The 25,521-nt window shown below is 42.1% G+C and overlaps 1 protein-coding gene across 1 annotated transcript; it reads left to right on the forward strand.

The window, feature by feature from the left end:
- The first annotated feature begins 1,149 nt into the window (after window positions 1–1,149).
- On the forward strand, window positions 1,150–19,081 carry LOC117860155 (exocyst complex component SEC8). Its single transcript, XM_034743397.2, has 26 exons — window positions 1,150–1,551; window positions 1,664–1,876; window positions 2,020–2,193; window positions 3,835–3,939; window positions 4,765–4,874; window positions 5,140–5,316; window positions 5,989–6,124; window positions 6,214–6,320; window positions 8,704–9,002; window positions 9,088–9,254; window positions 9,544–9,659; window positions 9,970–10,037; window positions 10,279–10,391; window positions 10,471–10,520; window positions 12,470–12,570; window positions 14,290–14,402; window positions 14,493–14,600; window positions 15,425–15,616; window positions 16,424–16,509; window positions 17,369–17,552; window positions 17,636–17,713; window positions 17,980–18,081; window positions 18,180–18,254; window positions 18,364–18,459; window positions 18,528–18,577; window positions 18,673–19,081. Exons 1-26 carry the CDS (start codon window positions 1,489–1,491, stop codon window positions 18,758–18,760), a joined length of 3,171 nt encoding a protein of 1,056 aa, XP_034599288.1. The 5' UTR covers window positions 1,150–1,488; the 3' UTR covers window positions 18,761–19,081.
- Window positions 19,082–25,521: the final 6,440 nt, after the last annotated feature.

Raw genomic sequence — 25,521 nt, forward strand, 5'->3', positions numbered from 1 at the left:
CTCTTCTCGTACACCTCCTTCCTCTCTGCATCCCAGCGCATCATATACTCCAAAAACTCCTTGTCTTCAGGATTGATCTCAGTATCGATCCACTGCTCAAAATCACATAGCGGTGGAGGGGTCTACAACAAATGCAATTGTTATAAAATAAAAAAATTATGGACAATAATTATAACACAACAACAATTCCTTACCAACATGTTAATGCAGCGCTGACGAAGTGTAGGTTCAAATGCAAAGTTGGAACACATCCAATACCTCTGCCTATACGTGGCATGTTCTTCGGACTTGGCTACCTTGCAAGGATCGCCGCAAAAGCACATCGGCACTGGAACACCACTAGGCAGAGGCAATGGATCGAACGCATTTCCGGTCTTCTTTGCGCCATAACTACAATTTAGTTTATTTCGTTCTATGAATCAAACGCACTTTACAATAAACCTACAATTAAGGTTTTTTCATTTGATCCACAACAATGAGCATATAACATAACTACGTGCGCTGAGATTACCTTAGTTTATTAGCTTTTCCACGCCTCGGCATCCTACATTTGCATGAAACCCTAAGTTCAAAAATGCAACAAATATATAGCGAATCGATGTGAAAAAAGGTATGAGGGAGAGAGGATACCTTGCTCTTCAGGATCCACGGATCAAATGAAAGTTTCCTAAGCTACAATGTCGATTTGTAGTCTAGGGCGAAGTAGGGAGAGTAAAAACCGAGAGAGTGGAGAAGAATGAGGAGGAACTCTCGGGCAGGAAGAAGGGGGTGGTATATGTAGGGAGGCTTGACACCAGGGAGGCTGGCGCCGAGGCTTGGCGCCAAGATCTATGGCGATCTTGGCGCCAAGCCTCGGCGCCACGTCAGGGCCCTGGCGCCACGTCGGAGGCGCGAGTGGGGGATCTCGGCGTCAGGATGCCTGGCACCAAGACGTTATAGCTTGACGCCAGCCATCCTGGTGCTAAGCTAAGGGTTCATTTTTGGAATTGGTTTCGTCAGGGGTCTATTTGTGAGATTTTTTCGCGAAAAGGGCCAAAATACAAAAAAGTCGGTGGAGTTGGTGGGGTGGAGCTATAAATTTTTTAGTGAAGTGCTGCGAAACACGTCGTGAGACATCTCCCATTTCCTTGTACGGCTCGGCTGGAACATAGGGCCCACAACATTCCTGGCAGAGAGAGGTGAGGTGATCTGATCCCACCAGCCACCACCTGGCTGTGCGCCTTCCCCCGGGTCTCCCTCTCGCGCGCGTGCCACTCCACCCTCCGCCGCCGCTCCGATTCGCCGTCCTCCGGCCGCCGCTGGCCGTGGACTTGACGCGTTGTCGCTGCGCACCGCTCTCCACGGGATCGACGCGCCGCCGCCGCTGGCTGAAGCTAGCTTCTTCTTAATTTTATAAGTAGACAGGGTACCAACCCAACCTCCGGACCCCAACTCCGCCCAGATCTCAGCACCTCCTCCGCAAGGCCGCCCCTTGTTGCCGCCGGCACGATGAGCCGCAGCGGTCACCGCCGCGGCATCTTCGATGGCCTCCCTATTCCGGCCGACAAATCCGTAAGTTTCCCCCTCCCCATCGCTTCCCCACCGTCGTTCCTCGCGTCGGATGCGATGCTAACCCGGAATTGTGATCGGAAATTTCTAATTTTCGTTGTCTCCGGGGGCGCAGTACCTCAAGGAAGGATTGTCGCGGATCGATGAGGGGTGGGCGGCCGCGCGGTTCGACTCGCTGCCGCATGTTGTGCACATCCTCACTTCCAAGGACCGCGACGGCGAGATCCAGTTCCTCAAGGAGCAGAGCGATCTCATTGAGGACGTCGTTGACGAGGTCGTGCACGCCTACCACCACGGCTTCAACAAGGCCATCCAGAACTACTCCCAGGTTCCTTCTGGTCCACCCACCTTGGTCATTATGATTTATTTCCCTGGCGAGCCCTTTAGTCGTCGCAGGACCTTAATCCAACATGCTGTGTGGAGCTTTTGGGTTTAATTTCCCTTTTCCCTTTTCATCTTCTGTGGCGACAGATCCTACGGTTGTTCAGCGAGTCTGCGGATAGCATTACTGGACTTAAGGGAGAGATGGCAGAGGCCAAGAAGCTGCTTGGCAGGAAGAATAAGCACCTCGGCCAGCTGTGGTACCGGTCCCTCACACTACGCCATGTCCTCTCTCTTTTGGATCAGGTTGAGGATGTTGCCAAGGTCAGTGCTTAAGCTTCATCGATTCTGATTGTAGAAGTTTTAGAAGAGTCCCTAAAGAATATTCATCATCATCTCGGCGACAAGATTATGTTGTTTGGGATCCGGACATTGCCTATCATAAATGCATAGTTAAGTTGACATGGGCAAACGTGGTATACTTGACATGCACTTAACTGAACTACTGAGTTTTTTAATCAGAAGCTACGATCAATTATTTTTTATTGAGAACATAAAAAATGGATTGTTTCAGCCAAGTTATACACTATATATGCTACTTAGCTGACAGATGTAATACAATATTTTCTAAAACATGTTAAAAAATGGTGTAGCAAACACCTTTGTTGAAGCCATTAGGGACCTCCTGGAACTAAAGAAATTTTGCATATTTCATAGGCAACAATTCAGTTCATATTTCAATTGGGTTAGAATCTTTTTTTTTCTTCAGAAAATCAGTTTGGTTAGAAACTTATTCTCAGAATTCAATTGTCTAGAAGTTTCTTCTTTTTTTTTCCCAGAATCAATTTGGTTAGAAACTAGCTTTGTGCATACAAATACAATAGTTCTATGGTCCATGGAAATGTCTTACTGTAGAGCTCTGTATTGCCCTACATTTCCTACATTTATTTCTTTCATATAGTATGGATTTTGTCTGTACTTAGTATCCAAATGTTGATAGTAAGTCTAATTTTAGTCATTTATGGGAAGGGAGAAAGTCTAGTGTGTGGTTGATCTTGCATGGTGCCGTTATAATATTATATGATGTTAGTAAATTTCCTGCTGAACATACTTGCCCTCCATGGACTTACATAATCTAAGCAGATGAAATGTAGTAACCATGCTGTGAATATGTGTTGGATCCACATTCTCCAAGGGTCCTTGCGGAATCCAACAGTTTTTGGATTATGTTTTGGCTTCCCTTCTGTTAAAGATTTGTGGCAAATCCCAAAAGCAAAACTATTTAAAAGATTCTTTCAATGCTGAGTTGGTTCTGTGAAGTGCAAAGTTGTTTTGACCATGTATTGAAAACAATAAAAAAGGCTTGAAATCATATGAATAGCAACACATTTGATGCATTTGTTTAATTTTTCAATTAGACAAATGCAAATTCTAGGGTTAAAGAGGACACTTGGTCTAGGGTTAAAGAGAACACTTGGGCTGTGAAAGTCATTTTTCAGCATGATGTGTGCACTTCTTGAGATGTAGGTCCTGCCTTGGCTTAAGCTGAGCTGGGGTCAGCTTTTGAACTTAGAATTGGGCTTGACCTTGGCTCAGCCAAAGGTTCTAATGTTTTAGCTTGGCTCAAGAAAGCTCAAAAACTTCACTATGTAATTTCTTTTATAAAAGCATGACTAAAGCTCCAGCTCAGCCTCATATAGTGCCTCATTAATTTTTTCTCGAACGCACATGCCTCATCTTAATTATGATGCCTCGTACAAAAATGTGGCAAAAACTCAGGCTCAGCTCAAAAAGTTGAGAGGTAAACATTCGGAAGAAAAATCAAGAATAAGTAGAATTAGCCTTAACCACACCATTTCAGCTTGAGTTATTTGCACCATTTGTGTTCTTCCGTCTACTTTCAGCCTTAAATATATCCCAAACTTGAGGAACTTATTCTCTCAACTAATGTAGTGAATATCACAGGTTCCTGCTCGGATCGAAAACTTAATGGCAGAGAAGCAGCTGTATGCTGCAGTACAGTTGCATGTCCAATCAATGCTGATGCTAGAACGAGAAGGCCTTCAAGCGGTTAGTCGCAACGTCTAACCATATATATCTTGTTTCCTGCTTTAGCTTTCTGAAAATTTTGGCTAGGTTATGTTACGTTTGCTTGTGCCTTTTAGTTAAGGTGTTCGTCTATTGTGTGCTCTGCATTAATCCAACAAAATACTAAATTGCACTTGTGCTGTAATTGCATTGTTCGTAGCTATGTTCTGTACATGAACTCAATAGGTTCCGCAATATTTATGTTGTGATGTTAGTTTAATCATCGTCTGTGTAGGCACAATTCGTCTCCTTGGACATCCAACTCAATTTACTGTTAAGCTATGTTTCACATTTGTGGTTGAGGAACCCGATTTGCAGTGCCCCTTATGCTGAATGGATACATGTCCTGGGTACCTATCTAGTCTTAGAAGTTAGAACTGATAAAAATGACGAGGATTGCAAGTGTTGTAGTAAACTAGAACAGTTAAGAATTATATCAACTCTCTGACAACTGGACAAAATATGACTGGTTTACCAAAACATCACATGGATTGGTAGACATTGTTACTCGTTGTTTAATTTGAGGGACATATATTGATGACTTTGGTAAATTTTATATCAGCACTATTTATGTTTATGGTGATTAAATAAATTTCAGCATTTGCACGTTCTGTTCTGAAGTGACGATGAAACATAATTTAGATGTTTTTATTAGCTAATAAGGTCATCATTCTATGTCATTTGGGTTTTGTCGTTGTTCCTCATACGTATGCAGCTCGAGACACTTGTGTAGATTATCATGAGCTAGCAAATATCCTTCTGATCTTCTTTCATCACAGCAATATCACACCTAACAAAACTTTAAAGGTAGGTGCTCTTCAAGATGTTCGTTCTGACCTCACAAAGCTGCGAGGTGTACTGTTTTACAAAATTTTGGAAGAGTTGCATGGCCATTTGTACAACAATGGAGAATATAGGTATGCTTCTATTTCCTTTGGTCTGCTTTGATGATCTCAGTTGATTCTGTGGCCACTCTGTTTTTTTTAGTTACATGCTTTTCTTTGGCATATCACATTTTCATCACTAATGTTGGCACCGTGACTGTGTTGTGCACTGAAAATCTCATTTTAATGTGATTTTTTGTTAACTTCTTTGGTAGTGGTAAATAATATGCCTCAAGTGACTGGCTGCAATTCCATCAGCAATCAACAGTTGTTCACTTTCCAAGATTTTCTCTTGCAGCTCTGTGACTTTGAGCATGGCTGACAGTGAGGACGTACCAGCTTCTACAGCTGCTGGGCGTGTATTAAATAGCATGCAACCTCTTTCAAGGAGAACTAGGTCAATTAAAGGTGACAATCACATTAGTGGAGCAGTGGCTGCAGATGGGTTTCCAAAAACTAGTTCTATTGATGGAGGGTATGTTCAACTTCATTTCCTGCTTCCAAGTATTCAATGCCTTCATAAAAGTAAAAAAGTTGATGCGTTTTGTTGACTTGACCCTGTGCTGGGTTTTGATGCATTTCATTCTCTGGTGACTCCCTAGAATGTTTGCAATAAAAACATTTAACGGTGACCAATGACCAAAAACCTGCAACTTGTTATGAATATAAAATGTATAGACTGGTTATATGAAAGCACATTATTTGTGGTGAAAAATGATTTTATTGTATTGCAATTTTCTTAGGTCATAAAAGTATAGTACAATAAAAATCTACGGTAAATTTTCTTTTGTCAAATCTCCAAAAGGATGTGGTTACTTTGTTAGCAACTAGAGGTATCTATGGTAAGTTGATGGATACCTGTCTGATGTGAACATTACTATGCTTCATACAGTAATGCTTATTTATGGTGATTGATCCTCAAAACACTTCAGCTCACATCTAGCTAATCTCACCACAATATCATGCCTTCAACAATATGCATAAAGTCATTGTACACAAGCTTGTTGCATGATCCTTGCTTTCATGAATTATGCTAAGAATTTGTAGTATTTATATCAAAATCAAAGTAATCGTAGTCCTATTCCTAAATGAATAGGACACATTGACAACAATTTTTCTGATTTTGTCTTTTTTTTGTATTTTTCAGCTCTTCATTTGATGGCCCGGATGATGATAGTAGCTTAGACATGCGTGAAAGTGATGGACGCTCTCGGAAGGATTCGAAAAGTATTTCTCGTCAAATCCCAATTTTTCTTTCCTGTGCGGCACCAGATGAGTTCATTGTATGCCTTTTGTTTCTCAATCCGTGGTGGTTTCATTTTTTTCCTGTCAAATTGCCTCACTTATATCTATTTGTTTGGAATGTCTTTAGGATTCAATGATCAAGGCAGATGCCCCCCTTAATGTGAAATACTTGAGAACATTGGTACAATGCTTATCCATGCTTGGAAAGGTTGCAGCTGCAGGAGCTGTGATATGGTACTTCTCATCCTATTTGTTTTCTATTTTGTTCTTAATAAGCTCTGTATATCACATAGTTTTCATAGAAATGTACAGGGCAAACTTCTTTATTCCAGAGAACAAGATCATCCTTATTTATACTTAATCCTGAGAAATATCTACAACTTTACCAGAACAATATGCCCTCCCCCCTCCTAAACATAATTAGACATACCTGATATGGTGGTATTTTAACCCATGACAAGAACATGTTGTTTTCTCATGTTCATGGTTTAAAAGGTGTTAAGGCGAGGCGAGCGACCCCCTTCCGGATGCCTAGGCGAGTAAGGTGGATGCCTAGGCGACGCCATAAGAATATGTTAATATATAATGGCACTAAAATTCAGAAGCAAATCAGACCTTAAAATTACCAATTCTTAACACACATACATAGTTTTGGACCACAATAAGGATGATAAGTAGTGCTACTAGAGTACTATACTACTAGTGCACAATATGAAGTAGCAAAAGAGCAAATCTGAAATGTCTCAATAGCCAAAAACTAGCCTCTAATGGCATGACTTAATTATTAGTGCTGTTAGTGCACATCATATATGAAATAGCAACATAGGAAATCTGAAATCTCTCATCTCTCAATAGCCATCATCAAACTCTCCAAGGATGTTGGCTGTCTCCTCATCTCCTCCACTTCCATTGGCATCACAAGGATCATCCTCACAATCTGTCACATCTGCCTCGTCATAGGGATCTTGATTTTCTTCCTCTTCATTTTCTGAACCCAGCTCTTCCTGAACCACAGTAGGTGCAGAATTTCTTGCACGCTTGTTGTGGGCTCTTCTTGGTAAATTTCTGCGACGAAGTGACTCTGATGCTTCAACAGCTTCACCAACAAGGTCCCATGTAAGGTCACACTCACAGCCACGAGCACCATGAGGGGGCACATGCAGTGAGTCAGCCCACTCATTGTCCCAATCAAACTCCTCAACAACCAAAGGATCAAAGCTTTTACCCTTCTACTGCCGCAATTATTGGAACCTAGTTTTCATCTTCCGGTTGTAGGAAACAAAAACAATAGAATTTAACCTCTTATGCAACAACCGGTTCCTTTTCTTTGTGTGGATCTACAAAATAAGAAACACAATACACCAAAAAGAGGAATAAAATGCTTGCTGAAATATTGGTAAGAACAGCAAGGAGATGACAGATGGGGAAAAACTCACAAATTCAAATGTGCTCCAGTTGTGCTCGCAACCAGATGATGAAGCACAAAGACTGACCACTCGCTTAGCAAACCTTTGTAGCTCAATAGCTCGGCCACCATATGAACACCACCAATCAACTAGAACAACAAATGCATCGTATATTAGGAGATAGGACTGAAAAATGCGTGCTGGAATTAAGTTGTCGTAATGTACACTTGATGACATTAAAAGTGAAGAACACAGCACTTCCTAGGGCTCAAGGACTCAAGGTTTTGCTTGGCCATTTTGTTTGAAAAAGCATCTCCTCGAAGAAATTCATAATCCATGGCTTCACCATCGATCTTGTCTCTAGTTTCCTCATCCTCTACCATTCTTGCAAGCACATCAAGAAAGCAACATCTTAGCTATCCAACAGTTACATTATCATTTTTTTCTTATGAGAGGATGTAGCTTCCCTGGGTTCAAATACAATGCAGCCCCATATAGTGGATGATCCATTTGTTTCTCCCAACGTCGCTCAATTATCTCCATGATCTTGTCAAGCAACTTTTTCTTGAATGGGATGGCAAAGCTCAGATTGATCTTCTCCTTTGCATGGTTCATTAATGCTTTAACCTCTGGCATTGCTGGCTTCTCATCTCCATCAACCACCCTAAGCACAATAAGAAGTGGGCCTGAAGCTTTAAGGCAATATTCAACTTTATTCCAGAACTCTGTAGAGAACACAATGGCATGCACATCTAGACCAGCTTTGGTTTTTGCCAATTTGTTCCCAGTCCATTTTTCACTATAAAATAAAGCCTTCAAAGCATCCTTGTGCTTGTACAGACTCTTCAAAGTAAGAAAGGAAGTTGCTAAACGAGTTGCTGCAGGTCTCACAAGATAAGCCCCACCTGTCTCCTCCCTCATGGCATGTAAGGATCCTCCTGTGCCTATAGATGAAAGTTGTAACACGCCTTGCACGTGCATTATGTTTCTTGAATGCTGCCAAGTTCCCAATCTCCTCCATGAGATCCAAACAGTGTGCAGCACATGGACTCCAAAATATTGTAGGAATCCTCTCCATTAAAAGCTTGCCTGCTGCCTTGAAGTTAGCACCATTATCTGTAACAACTTGGAGCAAGATAGTTTTGCTTGTGCTGTTTTGATTCTCATTTTAACTTTTGAGTTGTTTTTAATTAGTATCATTTTCATGACAGCCAACGAGTACGCCCTACAATCCATGATGTTATCACTTCAAAGATTAAAGCCTATTCTGAAGAGGCTTCAAAATCCAGCACAGATAAAGCTGCAAAAAGAACATCTGATGCGTCACATTCAGATGGACCCATTCCCCGGTTCCAGATGCTCAAACAGAAAACAAAGAATGGTGCATCTGTAATGGCAGCGCAACTTGTTGTCAGTCCCATTTCCCCAGCTATGGCACCCACAGGAGATGCTCAGCGTGCAGCTACTCAACTTCTTAGATCAATATTTGAATGTCTTTTAGACATACTTGGTAGGTGCTATGTATCAGTTAGCTTGATTTCATACAAACCTGTATCTTTTTACGTGCAAACATTAAAAATTATTCTGCTTGTCAGAGAATCATATTATTGTTGGAGATCTTCTTGAACAAAAGTCAACATCTGAGGTTGACAACATAAACACACCTCATATTGTAAATGGGGATGCAAGCTGGAATCCTGACTCCGAATCTTCCCAAGCTACTGGTGGTTTTAGTGTTGCATTCTCACTATCAGTTGTGCAGGTAGCCTTTGATAATACTTGTCTATCACTTTGACATGGTTTTTCATTTTCTATCAACAGCTATTGCTTCTCTCAAATTTTATGCACCACTATGCATCCCATTTCTGTTTTGAAATTTGGAATAATACATGCTTTTTTATCGAAAGGTATAATATAACAAGCCTGTTAATCAGTAGTGGCAGCAAGTTATAAACATTGTCTGTCCATGTGTGATGAAACGTGAAGTATTGCTGCTGTATCTTTGAACTTTTATATGCCTTCCTTTCTCATCTGTATTTCCTTTTGGTTAGAGTGAGTGCCAGCAACTTCTTTGTGAAATTTTGAGGGCAACTCCAGAAGCTGCTACTGCTGATGCAGCTGTCCAGACAGCTAGACTTGCAAATAAGGACCCAGTGAAGGAAAAGAGGCAAGTATTCGCCTATTAGTGGCCTACTACATGGATTACTATATTTTTACTTGTATATTCACAGTATTGTAATTGAGTAAATTATTATGTAATCACCTGAGCAACGGATGGTGATCTGTTTTACATTATTTAATTTGTGGTGCGCCTGTACCTGCTCTCCTTTTTACACACTCAAGTGCTAATTTTTTGAAGTTTAAATTGTTGCTTGGCTTAGGTAGTTTCATTTTGCCTGTTACTAAGAAAATATAGTTCTAGCCTTTGTGTTTCCTTTTCTTTTACCATCACTGGATGATAAACATTCTTTCTGCAGGGATGGATCGGAAGGCCTTTCTTTCGCTTTCCGCATTACTGATTCAGCAACCTCAGTGCCAAATGAAGGTATGTATTGACCAGCTTACATCGCTTGGATGAAATCTTGTTTCTTTTCACGCTTTTGTTTGATGTGTATATTGAATGTATGTTGTGGCTATTATGGATATTTTCTGCTTTGCTTTTATTTTCATTTAAACATTAGTCATGCACTCATGCGCCTTAGCTAATTTTTGCTTTTAAATGGTTTTGCCTACTTGCTGTTGAATTTGTATTTATATAATGTGTGTTCAATTCTGATCTACCACAGGTCAAGGATGGCGAAGAAATTCAAATGTGCCACAAGAAGGTTATGGAACAGCAAGTGTCATACCTGACCAAGGAATTTTCCTAGCCGCGTCAGTTTACCGTCCTGTTTTTGAGGTGACTTGCCTTGTGGTTGTCTGTTGTACATGCGTCTCACAGTATACTATGTTGTTCATGGAGATATTTGATTTTGCAGTTTATGAATAAAATAGGATCGATGTTGCCTCAGAAGTACTCACAACTTGGGTATTGTTCCAGATCACTTAGCTTCAATTTATATTGACTTTGAAATCTACAATTACTTTTGCCTTTGATAACCTGCAAATTTTTGTGGATATGTTGATCATATGCAGAAGCGTGAATGTATTCTATTGACTGTGTTTGTGCTGTGGCTACCATCTAGCCAAACTACTGCATCCCACAGCACCAAAAAGTAGTTGTGATAGATCTATGCTGCCGTACAGAATACCATAGAACTTGCCATGTGTTTGTGTTACTAAGAAGGACAATTTATTACTATATTGGAGGGCCTCTGGTCCATTTTTCTCAGTTTGAATGAGAGTAGCTATTATTGAAATTTGTATAAGGAATGACAAGATAAAAGATCCGTAGTAAGATTGGTAAAAATCTAATTGGGGTTATTTACTGAGTATCAAGGGCTTGATTTAAAGCAGCTAGCCACACTGTTTCTTGGAGATCTTCAATAAGCATAAGGTTCATTTGTGCCTATAATTTAGAGCTACCTTCTGATAGTTTATAGGACATTGTACAAAGCACAATCACTAGGAGGCTCCTTGTTTGTTTTATTTAGCCCTTGGCTCTTGTAACCTTCTCTAGACTTACATAGCAACTGGCACTTAGGCAGGCTACCGAAATATTCAAGGATGGTTTCATTACCAGGAATTTCTCTATTTTATCATTTCAAAAAGCCCGTATAGCATATGGAATGTGCAGAAGACATCTACTCTCTTGTTTTTGGAAATCATAACCAGAGGAGCTTATTACTTTTAAAGAAGAAGAAAGTTTGGTGGAGCTTGTTTCCTTGGATGCTTATTGTTTATTAATGTTTTTTGAATCTGAGAATAATTTTGGTCGCAAGTGCCAACCAAGGTTTAAGTCATAAAGTCGAATCAAGTTGCCAGTGGACTGGCTAGTTAGACTAGGACTGACTATTCTGCTAGCACATAACAGAGCAGAGCATGGCAGAACAGAGTGCAAATCGGGTGTCAGGAGACTTGGGCAAGGGAGCTTGAAGAAAGAAAGGGATCGGCAGCGAACAACATCAGTGAAGCAGGGATGACAGTGGGAGGAGGGAGCAATCCAGGGTTTTTTTCCTTTTTTTTTTACCTCATGTCGCATAATGTGCTTTTGGGCTGTGGTGGCTATTAAAACCATTTGGAAGTACTAAGGTGTAATGTCCACATTATGGCCGACTGGTCTGCTGGTGGCTGACCTACAAGGCCATTTGACAGCAACAGTGAACTCTCAAATCATCTAGGGTTAACTCTCCAAGAGCCCATGTCCATTGCTATGGTGAATACTCATTAGTCACAACACGCAACTAGGCCCTCAAGACAAGTCATATGCTCCAGTCAGTGCTCAGTTACCATCTCGACATAAATAATTAGTCAATGAATTAATAGCATTGGTGCCAATTGGTATATTTACATCTGACCTTGCTCTCGGTCATCTCAACTGTTGCTTATAGTAATTGTAGATTGACCTGTGTAATGTTTAATGGTTCAAGACCCATGTAAAACCTGTACGATATACCAGGTAGGCTAGAGATGAAACCCAACGAGAATTACGAACAAAGATGATATAGAAGTGAAAGAAGCCATTAATCTGCTTTAATTGAACCTTTGAATAAAGTTTGTTATTAATTAGCTCTTCAGAAACCAGCACTCCTTACTCCTAGTAGTAGGATATGAGGCTGTTTCCCTTATATATGTGGTCAGCAGAGTTACGACAAGCATAATGTAACTAATTCTCAATGTGAATTGACTCCATTCCAAAATAATAGGCATATGATGCTACCTAATAGCAGATGTACATGATTGGAACTATGAAGCATTTTATGGCCTACATCTTTTTCTGAAAATTGATTGTCTGTTTTCTGATGTTTATCTTTTAAATACGGCAGGTTTGTAACTAGACCATGTTTATATTTACAATTGTTTTTAAACATTGTGCAGGAGTGATGGCTTATTGGCTTTTGTAGATAACTTTTTGAAGGAGCACTTCTTGCCAGCAATATTTGTAGATTACCGAAAATGTGTTCAGCAGGCCATATCCAGTAAGTCACAAACTGTCCAATTATAGTGAAGTGTGATTAACCATATGTGTATGGTTATATGAAATAAAATGATTAAAAAGATATTATTGCACTTCAGAAAATTGGATCTAGCAGTTGTGGTTGAATTGCTGTATACCATTGTTTGAGATCATGTGAACGAGAAAGTACCATCAATATGTAACTGATGTGTGGACCCAGGTCCACTTGTGAGGCTTGCATGCATTGATATTTTCCTGTTCATGCATTTGCAACAGTACCTAGCTATTTTTCCCATCCAGAACAGTAACCCTATTAGTTTGCTCATTTTACATGCCTTGCTCTCCTGCGTTTTCGAGGAAAAAAAACATGCCTTGCTCTGGTCATTTATTCGAGAGTAAATTTCACAAAACCACAACTAGTTGCACCTAAGGCCTTGTTTGGATAGTAGTGGATTGAAGTGGAATGGGAGGGATTGGAGGGGAAATTAGTTCATTTTAGACTCAATCCCCTTCGTTCCACTTCAATCCACTGCTATCCAAACAAGGCCTAACTATAAAAAACTACCACTTCTAGGACCAGTTTCGAAGAACTGCAGTTGTTTGTGTTCCTAGGCGTGCAAATAATTGTAATCCTGTGAAACTGACCCCAAAAGTTGTAGTTCTTTGATAGTAAGTATGAATAGTTCTAGTTTTGTGAAATGTTTTTAAAGTCATGAAGCATATAGTGCCAGTAGTACATTGCTGATGGGTTTATGGTTCCGGGGATCTTAGTGGTAGTGGTTCACGGACTGGGTAACTATTAGTCAACGATATATTTTTTTTCTTGAAAACGCAGGAGACCCGCGTTTCATGTCAATAAGAAGAGAAAAAAAATCTACAAAGAAGAGGTCAAAAGTTCCCCCCCAACCCACCCCCACCCACCCCCAGGGTACAAAGCAGTTACGTGCTCGCCGGCTCGCCGCACACAATGTTTTAACGACCAGAACAGCCTAACAGAAGCTCATAGAGTGCATGGGCTCCAGCTGAGCACCACAAGATGCTCTCATTTGCTACTGATTGGCAGGCAAACACGCATGAGATCAGTATGTGCTGAATTGATTCTTCGGCCTGATCACTGAGAGGGCACACAGCCAGATGAGGCAACCCATGCTTGGCAAGGTGGTTGGCGGTCCACCAACGATTCTTGACAGCTAGCCAAATGAAAAAACTTGCAACATAGGGAAGCCCAACTTCTCCAGATTCTCTTCCAAGGTTCAAATCTGATGGAGCCAGGGAAGAAAACATTATAGACTTGCTACTGTAGGAGCCTGATAGAGTGAGTTTCCATCTGTGTTGCTCAGGGATGTCATGCTGCAAAATTAAGCCATCAAACAAGTCCCAGATTTGAAGATGCTCAGTTATCACCTGACGTGAGTGCCCCTTTGATGTCGGCCACCCATCTTCAATTGCTCAGGCCTCAGGGCCTGTGCCACAGTATGCTGTATACTTGCTCTTTGGGGAATGCACTTGGCCATAAGTAGATTTTGGACGCGGGTGTTAGATATGTGCATACGGTTGCAGTGGACCATTAAATAGTGAATGATCTGTTACAGTAATGTTCTGATTTGACCCATCTGTGCAGAAATGGACAATTGAGTTCCAAAACTCTGTTAATGTTTAGTAATGATTACTTCAAAATTACTATTATATATTTTTCTCCTTGCATATTTGTATAACTTTATTACAATACATCTTTTGACAGGCCCAGCAGCATTTAGACCACGTGTACATGCAACCTCAGTATATGATTCATTGGTGGAACTTGGACGTCCTGTGCTACAAGGGCTTCTAGCAGTTGATATTATAGCTAAAGAGGTAATGCCCTGAGCAAAAGAAAAAAATAGTTTGTGTTTTCCTTCTAATTTTGATATATATATTTATTTTAATTCCTTGTTTTCCTCTTAGGTTCTTGGATGGGTTCAATTAATGCCAAACTATGCGACTGAGCTTGTGGAGTATGTACGCACATTTTTAGAACGTACTCATGAAAGATGTCGTGCATCATATATGGAGGTATTTCAATGAACTTGAATGGATTGTGTTGCATCCATAAACCCCACCTGAATAAAGGTGGAAACCAGGGTTCGACCCCTGGTCGGGTCGGCTAGCTCCTTCCCGGGGAGGCTAACCAGCTGCACTACGACCAGTCCTAATATATTAGCTGGAGGAGATAACGATGCAGAAAGTCAAACTTAACAAATTGAACTGTACCTAACTCAAACCATGGCCATCCAAGTCCTGATGCTGCTTTCGTATGTAAATAATCCTGTTGCTACTAAATGCTAATGGCTCTTAAACATCCAGCTGTAGCTCTAGAGTTGGTATATGACCAACATATACTGTTCATGGTGTTTTGACTTCTTAATACATTACATTCACTTTCAACTAGGGTCAAACTTGTGAAACTTTCAATAAGCTCTAAAATATTTAGTCTGAAAACATGAAATCATAAGAATTGTTTTGGATGCTGCTTCCATAGTCTCATGAGTCTGCTAGCTTCTATAAATGTATTATTGTATAAAATAATATTTGATATTTGATTGTTCTTCCTTTTATCTACTTAGATATATTTTCTAAATGTGAGATACATCATGCTGATTGAGCTAGCAGACTTCCTGCCTTGAGCTGGCATATTTCAACTCTGCCAGCTCTTATTGTAATATTACAATGATCCTGTTTCCGGCATTATCTTTTTATTCTTTTTCCTGATAAAAAAATGACTCAGAAAGTGGTTGAAGCAATTTCAGTTTGACTCCTACTGTTATCAACCCTAGTAGACTGTTTTCTTGTGTCACGTGGAGAGTTCATGATTCTTTCATTGTATGTGAAAATTGCAGGCTGTCCTTGAAAAGCAAAGTTATATTCTTCTTTCAAGGAATGATGTTGAAAGTTTAATGCGCCTGGAACCAGCAAACATTTATTTGCAAAATTCTACTAGTCAGCCTGATAACAATGTTACTGATGCAGAGGCAGTCGAAGTAGAGATTGAACTAAGTGATCTCTTATTAGATATGTGCCCAATAAAGCAGGTACCTTTTATTATTTTCAAATTTGTTGAATACCTTTTCCAATTATTTGCGTTGATAAATTCTATATTCATTTTACTTTGAATTTCTATGATCATCCATTGGAATCACTGAGCACCCATGTGGGCATTTTTCAAGATATGTCCTGCATAGTTTTCTGCAAGACATTTAGGTTATTATAGGTTAGCTTCTATTTTTTAATCACAGTTTGTTATTGATTGTGTCTGCAAAACTTATAATAATGTAAATGTAGAGATCTGTTTTTTATGTTTTACAGCCAAATATAGGAATCGATATGAGACTGTATTGTTCTAGTTTGGGGCAGGCAGGCATACTATCTTGTTCACTTTTTTCACACTAGGACTTTAAAGAAGTCGATACAACACCCAAATGGAAAATTAAGGTCAATAGCTGCAAGTATGTACAGATTGGAAAATAGCATGCAATGTGATGCCTTGCCTTGACAATCTGATGTTACTTCATACTCCCTCCATTCGTATTTGATCTATTTGTTAGCTTCACGGAGACCAAGGAGAAGAAAAATACCCTCCACAGCTCATTTAATCCCTGTCAGTTGAGCTTCTCAACGCTACATCATTGGCCAGCCCCTAACCGTGAATGATTTTCACCCAAAGGCGTGATCTTGATCTGCGTGCGACCCTAGGAAAAGGGGCCAGCTAGCAATATACGAAGATCAATCTTAAATCTCTTTATTTTGCTAATGCGTGGATCAAATACGAATGGAGGGAGTAATTTGTAAGATACTTGTTGCAGCTTTTAACTCTTCCTTCTTTGTGCTTGTCTATGCAGGAAAACTTGATACATGATGACCAGAAACTGATATTGTTGGCTTCTCTTAGTGACTCTTTGGAATATTTAGCTGATTCAGTTGAAAGGTAATTCCATTACTTACAGCATCTTAGAGTGTCACCGATGCAACTAGGTGCCCCAGTACACTTAGGCACATCCCACACACCACTTGGTCTGGCCCAAGCTGGTTCTTTCTCCTTTTTACTTTTTCTTTCCTTTTGGTTGTTGCTGGTTTCCTTCATGCCATTGTGAAGGGAGTGATTTGAAGCCTGAGGCTCAAATTATGCGCTTCAATGGTTGAGATCAAACTATACCGTTTACTTGCATTGGACGGTTGTAATAACTCTTTGTTTTTACTGTGTGCTAGTTAAAGTAGTGAAGCATGATGATTCCCTTTGTTTTTGTTAACCAGTTAATTAAAGTTGCACCCGGCTGGCTACATAATCAGGGTTGTATAACCTGTGGTCATAATGGAAATGGTTGTATAATCAGGGTTGTATTAATTCTTTTGCCAAATATCCTTCATCATACCCTGTTGCAGCCTAGTGTGCAACCCTAGTCCCTTCCAAACCTTCCTTGCTCCCTCGTGTTTTTTCAGTAAATGCTGACAGGTGGGTTGCCACGCCCAACTTTAGTAACACTAGATTGTTTTACATTGACATTGTGACGCCCATTTAGTTGCTGAACTCTAGTGGCGAATTACTATGGTTGAGTATATTCAGCTGATCTGCGCTAATGCTCCGTTCATGATAATGGGCCAAATTGGAGAGAGAGTGCACGTCACACATCTCCTGCAAATAATTATTAGAATCAATTTTGGCCTAAGCAAAGAACTATTATCGCCAGTAGCCATCCATTTTCTATTTGGCATCCCTAGTACTTGCCATTGCCTGATATTTGTTGTTGCATGAGTTTGTAATTGTTTCGGGTATTGAGGAATTGCAGGCTTGGGGAATCATTCATAAGTCCACCAACCGCCAATCACAGCCAGCATGGTCAACATACCCGCTCATCTAGTGCAATTCCAAAAGGTCTTGCATCTCTGGCTAATGAGTACAGAAGGCTAGCTATTGATTGTGTCAGAGTATTGAGATTGGAAATGCAACTAGAGGCCGTATATCAGATGCAGGTACTAGCACTAAAGTTTCTCTTGGCATCTCACTGTAATATATGTATTCAGTGCCAAAACATTTTTAACATGAATTTGAACAGGAAATGACCAAAAGAGAATACATCGAAGATCAAGATGCTGAAGATCCTGATGACTTTATTATCTCCCTCACAACTCAGGTATGCACAAATATCTCCCTTACAACAGAAGGTATCTAAGGGAATCATATCATAAGAGCAAGTTATGCTATATATATTTCTTGTAATCATGAATTGTAATGAAAAGTTCTCAAGAAACCTTAATAGTCAATTTTTTGACACTGTTAATCAAAAAAAGCTGTGGCCACCTTGCAATTCTCACTTAAGTCAATTTTGCACTATAGCGAGAATTATCAGATGAGTATAGCAAAAAGTTAATTGTTAGCTTGTTCTTCCAACACAAATAGATCGCACGTCGGGATGAAGAAATGGCTCCTTATATCACAGAATCAAAAAGGAATTATGTATTTGGTGGGATTTCCAGTGTTGCTGCTAATGCGTCAATAAAGGTTTGTTTTTATTTACCTGCAGTCGTATGTTCTTGCTAAATAAGCCGGTACTGTAAATTGAGATATCTTACCTACATATTCTTTATATGTTCATTTAGGCACTTGCTCAAATGAAGTCAATCAACTTGTTAGGAGTTCAGCAAATATGCAGGAATTCGATAGCTCTAGAACAGGTGAGGCTTTTGTGTGTAACATTATATCTTCTGTATTATGCTGTAGCCGCACAGCCTTTTGACAGTAGAAGAACATATCTAGTCACTCATGAAAAATAAATATCTGCAGGCTCTTGCGGCCATACCGTCAATAGATAGTGAAGCAGTCCAACAAAGATTGGATCGCGTTCGAACATTCTATGAGTTATTAAATTTGCCTTTCGAGGTAACATCACTTAAATTATGCTAACATATCCCTAGATTTCCATGTGCCTTACACTTCTAGTTTTGCAGTCTTTGCTTGGATTCATCGCCGAACATGAATATTTATTTTCCGCAAAAGAGTAAGCCTGCCAAATAATTTTCACTTTACTACATCATTGTTTATAGTTGAACACTTGCACTGTATTCATTTGGGTCAAAAATGTTAATTGCGCAGATACTTGAGTGTTCTGAAGGTCAATGTGCCCGGTAGGGAGATACCTATGGATGCTGAACGACGCATCTCACAGATTTTGGGTCACTAGATCAACTTCAAACATGATAGTACTATTTTCGATTCAAGATGCCTTGTATTGCCTTTTTTTTTCTGTAAATGCCTTATATCGGCTTTGGATACCAATTGGAGCCCCACCTGTTTTATGGCAGTGTTGTGTAGCTTTAGCTTATCTTTGTTCTTTTTTTACTTTGTTTTCATTTTTATCTCACATTTATCCTTTTGTATGTCTTATTAATTATCATTTATTCTAAATTTCTAATGTAGATATGTAGTTCTGGAAGCTTTCCATTGTTGACTTTTGTAAATGTGTTGACTATCTGGATCAATATTAATGATGCCATCAAATTCAGTACCCTTGTACCCCGTACGATGCACGAACGAGATGCCAGTCAGTGAGTCACCAACTTTTACAGCCTCTAGTAAAATTGGGTAATAGGTTGGACATGGTTGAATCTAATGTAATCACGTTGGAATGATAATTTGTTCGAAGACAAGCAAGCGTGCAATATATTATGCAACAAAATGGATTGTGGTTTTAAGTTTACTGCTCAGAAGTGTGAAGTTGAAAGCAATTTCCTGCTCCTTGGCCATTAGGTTTTCAGGGTGACATCAGGATGGTGTTGGGGACTATGATTATGATTCCTGTTTTCTTATCTGATTTCGCTTTTGGGAGCGGATCCATGCCCACATTTTTTATTTAGGGGGGTTCTTAGATCCTCCAGTGCCAACATTTGACGATCTGTAATTTGATCCCCAAAACAACCTGAATTTGACTGGTTGTCGCCTACACTGTCCTGTAGGAATCCCATTTATAACAGATTATACTACCATGAGGAAACGTAGGCAAACGTAGGTCAAACTGGACATAACGGTGTCTACAGTGACTTATATTGCGTATGTAATTATATATAGTATATATAGTCATGAAGGCCGGTTACATTCGGCTAGGTTGTGTATGTGTAGCACGGAGTAATTAATTTGTAGCTGTTCCTCTATTCTTTTTCCATCTCCAGAAAAAGTACAACAAGCACTAGTTCATAAGAGCCCGTTTGGACTGTGTGAAGGAAAACAGGAGGAATCTAGAGGAATCTTCATTCCACCAAACACGGACTACCCAACTCATAGTTGTTTTGGCAAAACAGCTTCCTCACCAGTGCATTCTTTCTTCGACTCGATCCCGTCTCCCCCGCTCTCCCAAGGATCCAGTACCCAAACACACTAGGCGATGTGAGAGCTCCCTCCCCTCACATCTCAACGGCAAACGCCGGCCTATCTCAAAAGGGGGAGGTAGAAGAATAATAAAAGTCTAGTCAGAAGTAGCGGTAGTCAACAACATTGTTCATAACTAGTGGACACAGACTATAGCTATAGCTTTATACACTACGTAGAGGTTGTATAACTGTACCCGCACGGATGGAGCCTGAACGGTAGTGATCCATCCAAACCCCACCTAACAACCGGAGCCCTAGTAGGTGGATAACTCTCTCCTATTTCCTCGAGCCTAGAACCATCCTCAGCTGCAGGGCACACTGTCACCAGTGAGGACCTCAAAGCTGTCAAACCTACCCACGCCGGGGTGCAGTCTGGTCAGAGCAGGCCACTGCCTCGAACTCCTTACACGATCCTCCAATCCGCCTACAGGCAGAGCACTATCCACCACTAGTCTCGGACCGAACCCCGCCCATAACGTAAGCGAGTGGTAAGTACGAAAAGTAGCTGTTGTGGCTGGTGGTAAACTGACTTGGTCCCTAAGCGGCTGAGAGCGAGCACTCTACTAACAAGTATGTGCCGAAGCACCTGCAACGTACAAGTACGCCACCTGCTCCTCAGTAACAAACAAGGTACCCGCCACAGGTATGAGGTATAGAGAGAGTCTAGAAAGCTCTCTCCCGACAAGGCACTCCTCAGTACCAACCATGGCTCACTCCCGCCAAGAACACATCAAGAAGTCGTACTCACCCAAAACTCACGCGAGAGTGTTCAAGAAATCACATCACCAAAACCATGGCAAATGCCCATCCACAACTCAAAAACATGTATATAGATATATGAGCGGTGGACTAGCTAGGGGTCTGTAGCTAGTCCACAAAAGTAGGTAAACAAGGAAAACAGGATAAACAGTTATCAAGGTATGGCTAAAATCATTGGCTATGCAATCCATCGTCATCAAGCAACATAAATAAAGCGCTGTCAACTGAGCATGCATAGAATCTATATGATTGGAAGTGACATGACACATTATCCATAGTCGATTGGATCCTCCTCGGCATAGTCAGGATCTTGAAGGTCTTCCGGGTCATAGCTCGGGTCTGAATAGAACGAGATACGACGTAACGTAAATTAAATGGCAGTACATCTAGGAAAAAATTCCAAGAAATCCAAATTTATAAAATCCAAATAACACCAAACTAGCTACAAACAACACGGGCTTGATTTTACGAATTTAGTGCAACTCATTTCATATTTTTTGAAGTTAAAATGAATTAGTTATGAATTTTTAAAGATTAAAGGATTTATTTAATTATTTAACAATTTTAGAAATATTTATTAAAGGGGTGACACGTGCCAGCATCTGATTGGTCCATGTGGCAGCCCGAGGGTGCCAAGTGTCCGTTGACATCATGCTGACGTCAGCGTTGACCTGGTCGATGGTCAACGTTGACTAATCAACCGTTAGAGGTGGTCCCACCGGTCAGAGGTGGGCCCCACGGGTTAGTGGGCCCCATAGGTTAGCTTGTTAGTGGACCCACATGTGGGCCCGAGCTTCACGTGGCAGCCACGTGGTGCGCTTAACCGACGTGGCACCGCCACGTGGCGCCTACGTGGCAGCCAGTTGTGCCACGGAGGCGGCGCGGTGTGAGCACGCGGTGATTGCGCAAACGATGTCGCGGCGCGACACGACGTCGTGGTGCCATGCGGGGTGTTGTGCGGGGAGGGGGGGGAGGCAGGGCGGGCGCGGCGTGGCAGCACGCGAGCACTAGCACGCGGTAGTCGAGCAGTGCTTGGCCGCTGCCCCTAACATCTACGGCACGCACAGCTAGAAAACAAGGGGTGAGGGAGAGAAAGAGGCTGGCGAGCTCATGGTGAGGGCTTGGAGAACACGGTGGTGGCGCTCAGGCGGCTTCCTTCTCTTCCCCTCCTTCCCTTCCTCTTCTCTCCTTCCTTCCTTCTCCCCATCCTTCCCTCTCTCCCTTCCTCTTTTCGCCCCTCGGGTGGTGGTGTTGGGGAGGACCCCGGTGGTTGGATGGCGAGGGAGGTGCCCGAGGTCCCTATTTATAGCGGAGAAGGGCTAGGGTTAGCGGCGGAAGGCTTTGGAGCGGGGCAGCGGCACCCTAGGGTTGGTTGCTCGGCTCCGGTGACGTGTGCGATCGGGATGTGGAAGCAGCTCGGGCGCGGCGGCGTGGCGCCCATCCGGGGCCTCCAGCGCGAAAGCGAGGGTGCGGAGCAGGTCATGGGCGTGCGCAAGGGGCGATAGTGTGCTTCAGCTTAGGAGCGGGCATGGGCGCAGCGTGCACGCGTGGTGCGCGTGAGGAGGGAGTATGGACCGGAGGTTGAAGATGAACAGGAGGCGCGCTGACAAGCAGGGCCGGGCGGCAGGAGAGAAAGAGGGAGGCCGGCGCGTGCGAGCAGGTGAGAAAGGAGCGCGTTGTTGGGCCGGTCAGCAGCCCGCTGGCTAGGAGCAGGGCGGCAGCGGTGTGAGCTGGGCCAGCCTATGGCTAGGCGGCCGGTTGGGCTGGGCTCGAGTGTCGGTGAGGCGGTGGTTAGCGGCCTACTGGGTCGGGGCGAGTGGGGCCAACCTGTTGGCCAGGTGGAAGGCGAGGCGGATCGGGTTGGATGTTTGCGTGCAGGTTTGGTTAGAGGGGTGTTAAGTTAGTTTGTTTATTATTTGATATAGGTTTAGATTTGGATTTAGATTTCATTTGAATTTTGAATTGAATTCAAAATTCAAACAACACTCAAACATAAAATCCAAATAAAATCGAAAAAGATCCAACTCAATCCACACAAACTTTGAAATGGGATTTTCGGGATCATGAAAGAATTGGCTAACATTTTCAAATGAGCACACAATGCAAACAAAAAGTTTTAAGATTTTGAAAATTTCACTCAAATAAATTACAATGAATAAGCCAACAAGCTTGCCCAACATGCTTCCGGGTATCGGCCGATTCAAGGTGCCATGGTTCTGGAACTTGCGGCTGATGACTGGCAGAAGGAGATCGCCGATTACTTGAAAGATCCGTCCAAGAAGGTGGATCGGTGCATACGTTTTCAAGCCACGAAATACGTGTTACATGAGGATGATTTGTTTTATCGGATCATTGATGGAGTTCTGCTTAAATGTCTTGGAACGGAAGAGGCGAAGGTCCTGATGGGAAAAATTCACGAAGGCGTATGCGGGGCTCATCAATCGGCTCACAAGATGAAGTGGATGATCAGGAACAATGGTTATAATTGGCCGACGATACTCGAAGATTGCTTTAAATATTATAAAGGATGTCAAGATTGTCAGAAGTTTGGCAACGTGCAGTGTGCACCGGCTTCGGCTATGAACCCAATAATCAAGCCATGCCCGTTTAGGGGTTGGGGGATAGACCTCATTGGACAGATTTATCCTCCATCAAGCAAGGGACATAAGTTCATAATAGTATCCACTGACTACTTTACCAAATGGATGGAGGCAATTCCCTTGAAGACCGTGACATTGGCCACCATGATCGATCTTGTGAGAGACCACATTGTTTATCAGTTCGGTATCCCTCAAACCATCACAACTGATCAAGGGACAATGTTCACGTCGGGAGAGTTTGAAGAGTTCACCGCCGATATGAGAATTAAATTGTTGAATTCTTCTCCGTATTATGCTCAAGCTAACGATCAGGCCGAATCGTCCAACAAGGGAATAATCAAGTTGATCAAGAGGAAGATAGAAGAGTAGCCCAAGAGGTGGCACGCATCCTTGACTGAATCTTTATGGGCATACAGGATGGCCTGTCATGGAGCTACTAAAATATCTCCTTATCAATTGGTGTACGGTCACGAGGCAGTACTGCCTTGGGAATTAAGGATGGGGTCCAGACGCATGTCACTTCAAGATCAGTTGACAGCCTATGACTACTCCCTCATGAAGGAGGAGCTCGACGATTTAGCGGGTCAACGATTAAGGGCCTTGATCAGTATTAAAGAAAATAAGAAAAGGGTCGCTAGGTGGTATGACAAGAAGGTCAAGGTCAAGCAATTCTCCCAAGGAGATTTGGTATAGAAGTTGGTGCTGTCGATAGGATCTAAAGATCCCAAATTCGGTAAATGGTCGCCTACTTGGGAAGGGCCGTATAGAATCGGCCGATGCGCTCCGGGAAATGCGTACATATTGGAAACTATCGAAGGAGAGGAATTCACAAGAGCTTTTAATGGAAGGTATCTAAAGAGATATCGCCCTAACATATGGGTGGACGCATAGCCAATGATATGGCGGTTGAGATGATGTGGCCGACTCCTGTTGACTCGTGTTCATATAGCCGATGCAAAGATAACATCGCCTTAAGGACGGAACATTTGACTAGTCTGGCCGATTTATTATTCGGTATAGCAACAGGATACATGGCCGACACGGTACAAGTTGCCCTTAGACCAAAAGTACCAATACATTCATTAATCACATTTTAGCTAGGCTTTGTTCTTTTTAATCTCTCTCTCGACCCGGCCTAGTTCTATTAGGAGGCGGATACTTTTCTCCTCCAAGTCCTCCATGGCGGCTTCAACAGCAACTTGGCGAGGAAGTTGGTGGCTTCTGTCGAGAGGCAGTTGGGATGTCCCCGCCGTGGCGTCCTCAAGAACAATCTGACGAGGAAGCTGGTGGCTCCTCTCGACTGGCAGCCGCCTGGAGCAGTTGGCTTCCATATGATCCAAGATCTTCTGGACATGAGCGGGGATATGATCCTTGAGTTCTTCACGATGGGCCGCGATTAGATCTTTGTCCGCCTGCATCAACGGTTCCTCAGAGTGCATAATCTCAATGGCTCGTTCCAAGCCAGGGCTGAGGCGTCTTGGCTGAGAGACAACAAACAATCACCCGTCGTCAGATTGATGAACGTCGGGCAGAAGAACGAAGGGAGATTTCATACCTGATTGATGGAGGAAAAGGAAGACATCTCGGCGCCTAGCCTAAGAGAATGGAAATAAGACAACTTGAGGAACGGAGGCTGGGCGAGATGTGAATGCCCTTAGAAGTGATACGGGGATCTCATACTTATAGAAGGAAAAGGATGAAGGATAATGGTTGGTAAAACGCGTCCCATCGGAGTAAAGGATCATTGAATGAAAAGCTGTCACAGAGGACGGTTCAAGTTTGAATTCACACGGCAACGGTAAAAGAACATTAAATATTTTTACAAATGCATTCAGAGTTTTCTACAGTTCACCCAAGGAGAGCATTAATGGCCGCAATCGCTCGCTGCCGAATCCCATCGGCTGAATCCAAGGTTCTTTGGTCATCATCGGTCGATCCAGGGACTTCTGGCATGTGACGATGGAGCCTGATCAATTCATGAGCTAGGTTTTGCCTTTCCTGCTTCAGATGGGCGATGATAGATGGTAGGTCTTGGAGTTTTTTCTCTTCGGCGGCTATAGCCTTGGTCACCTGCTCCATTTCCTTGGCGAGTTCTGCCCTTCGCTGTTTGAGGTGGTCTATGGTGCCGACGATGTCCGAGCGAGAATTTTCAAGGATGTTGATTCGTTGGTGTACTTCTTGAGCTCGGTGCTTGTAGGAATCCTCCTCTTCGCGTGTGT

The sequence above is a fragment of the Setaria viridis genome, chromosome 6, assembly GCF_005286985.2.
Source record: "Setaria viridis chromosome 6, Setaria_viridis_v4.0, whole genome shotgun sequence".
In the NCBI taxonomy this organism is placed as follows: Eukaryota; Viridiplantae; Streptophyta; class Magnoliopsida; order Poales; family Poaceae; genus Setaria; species Setaria viridis.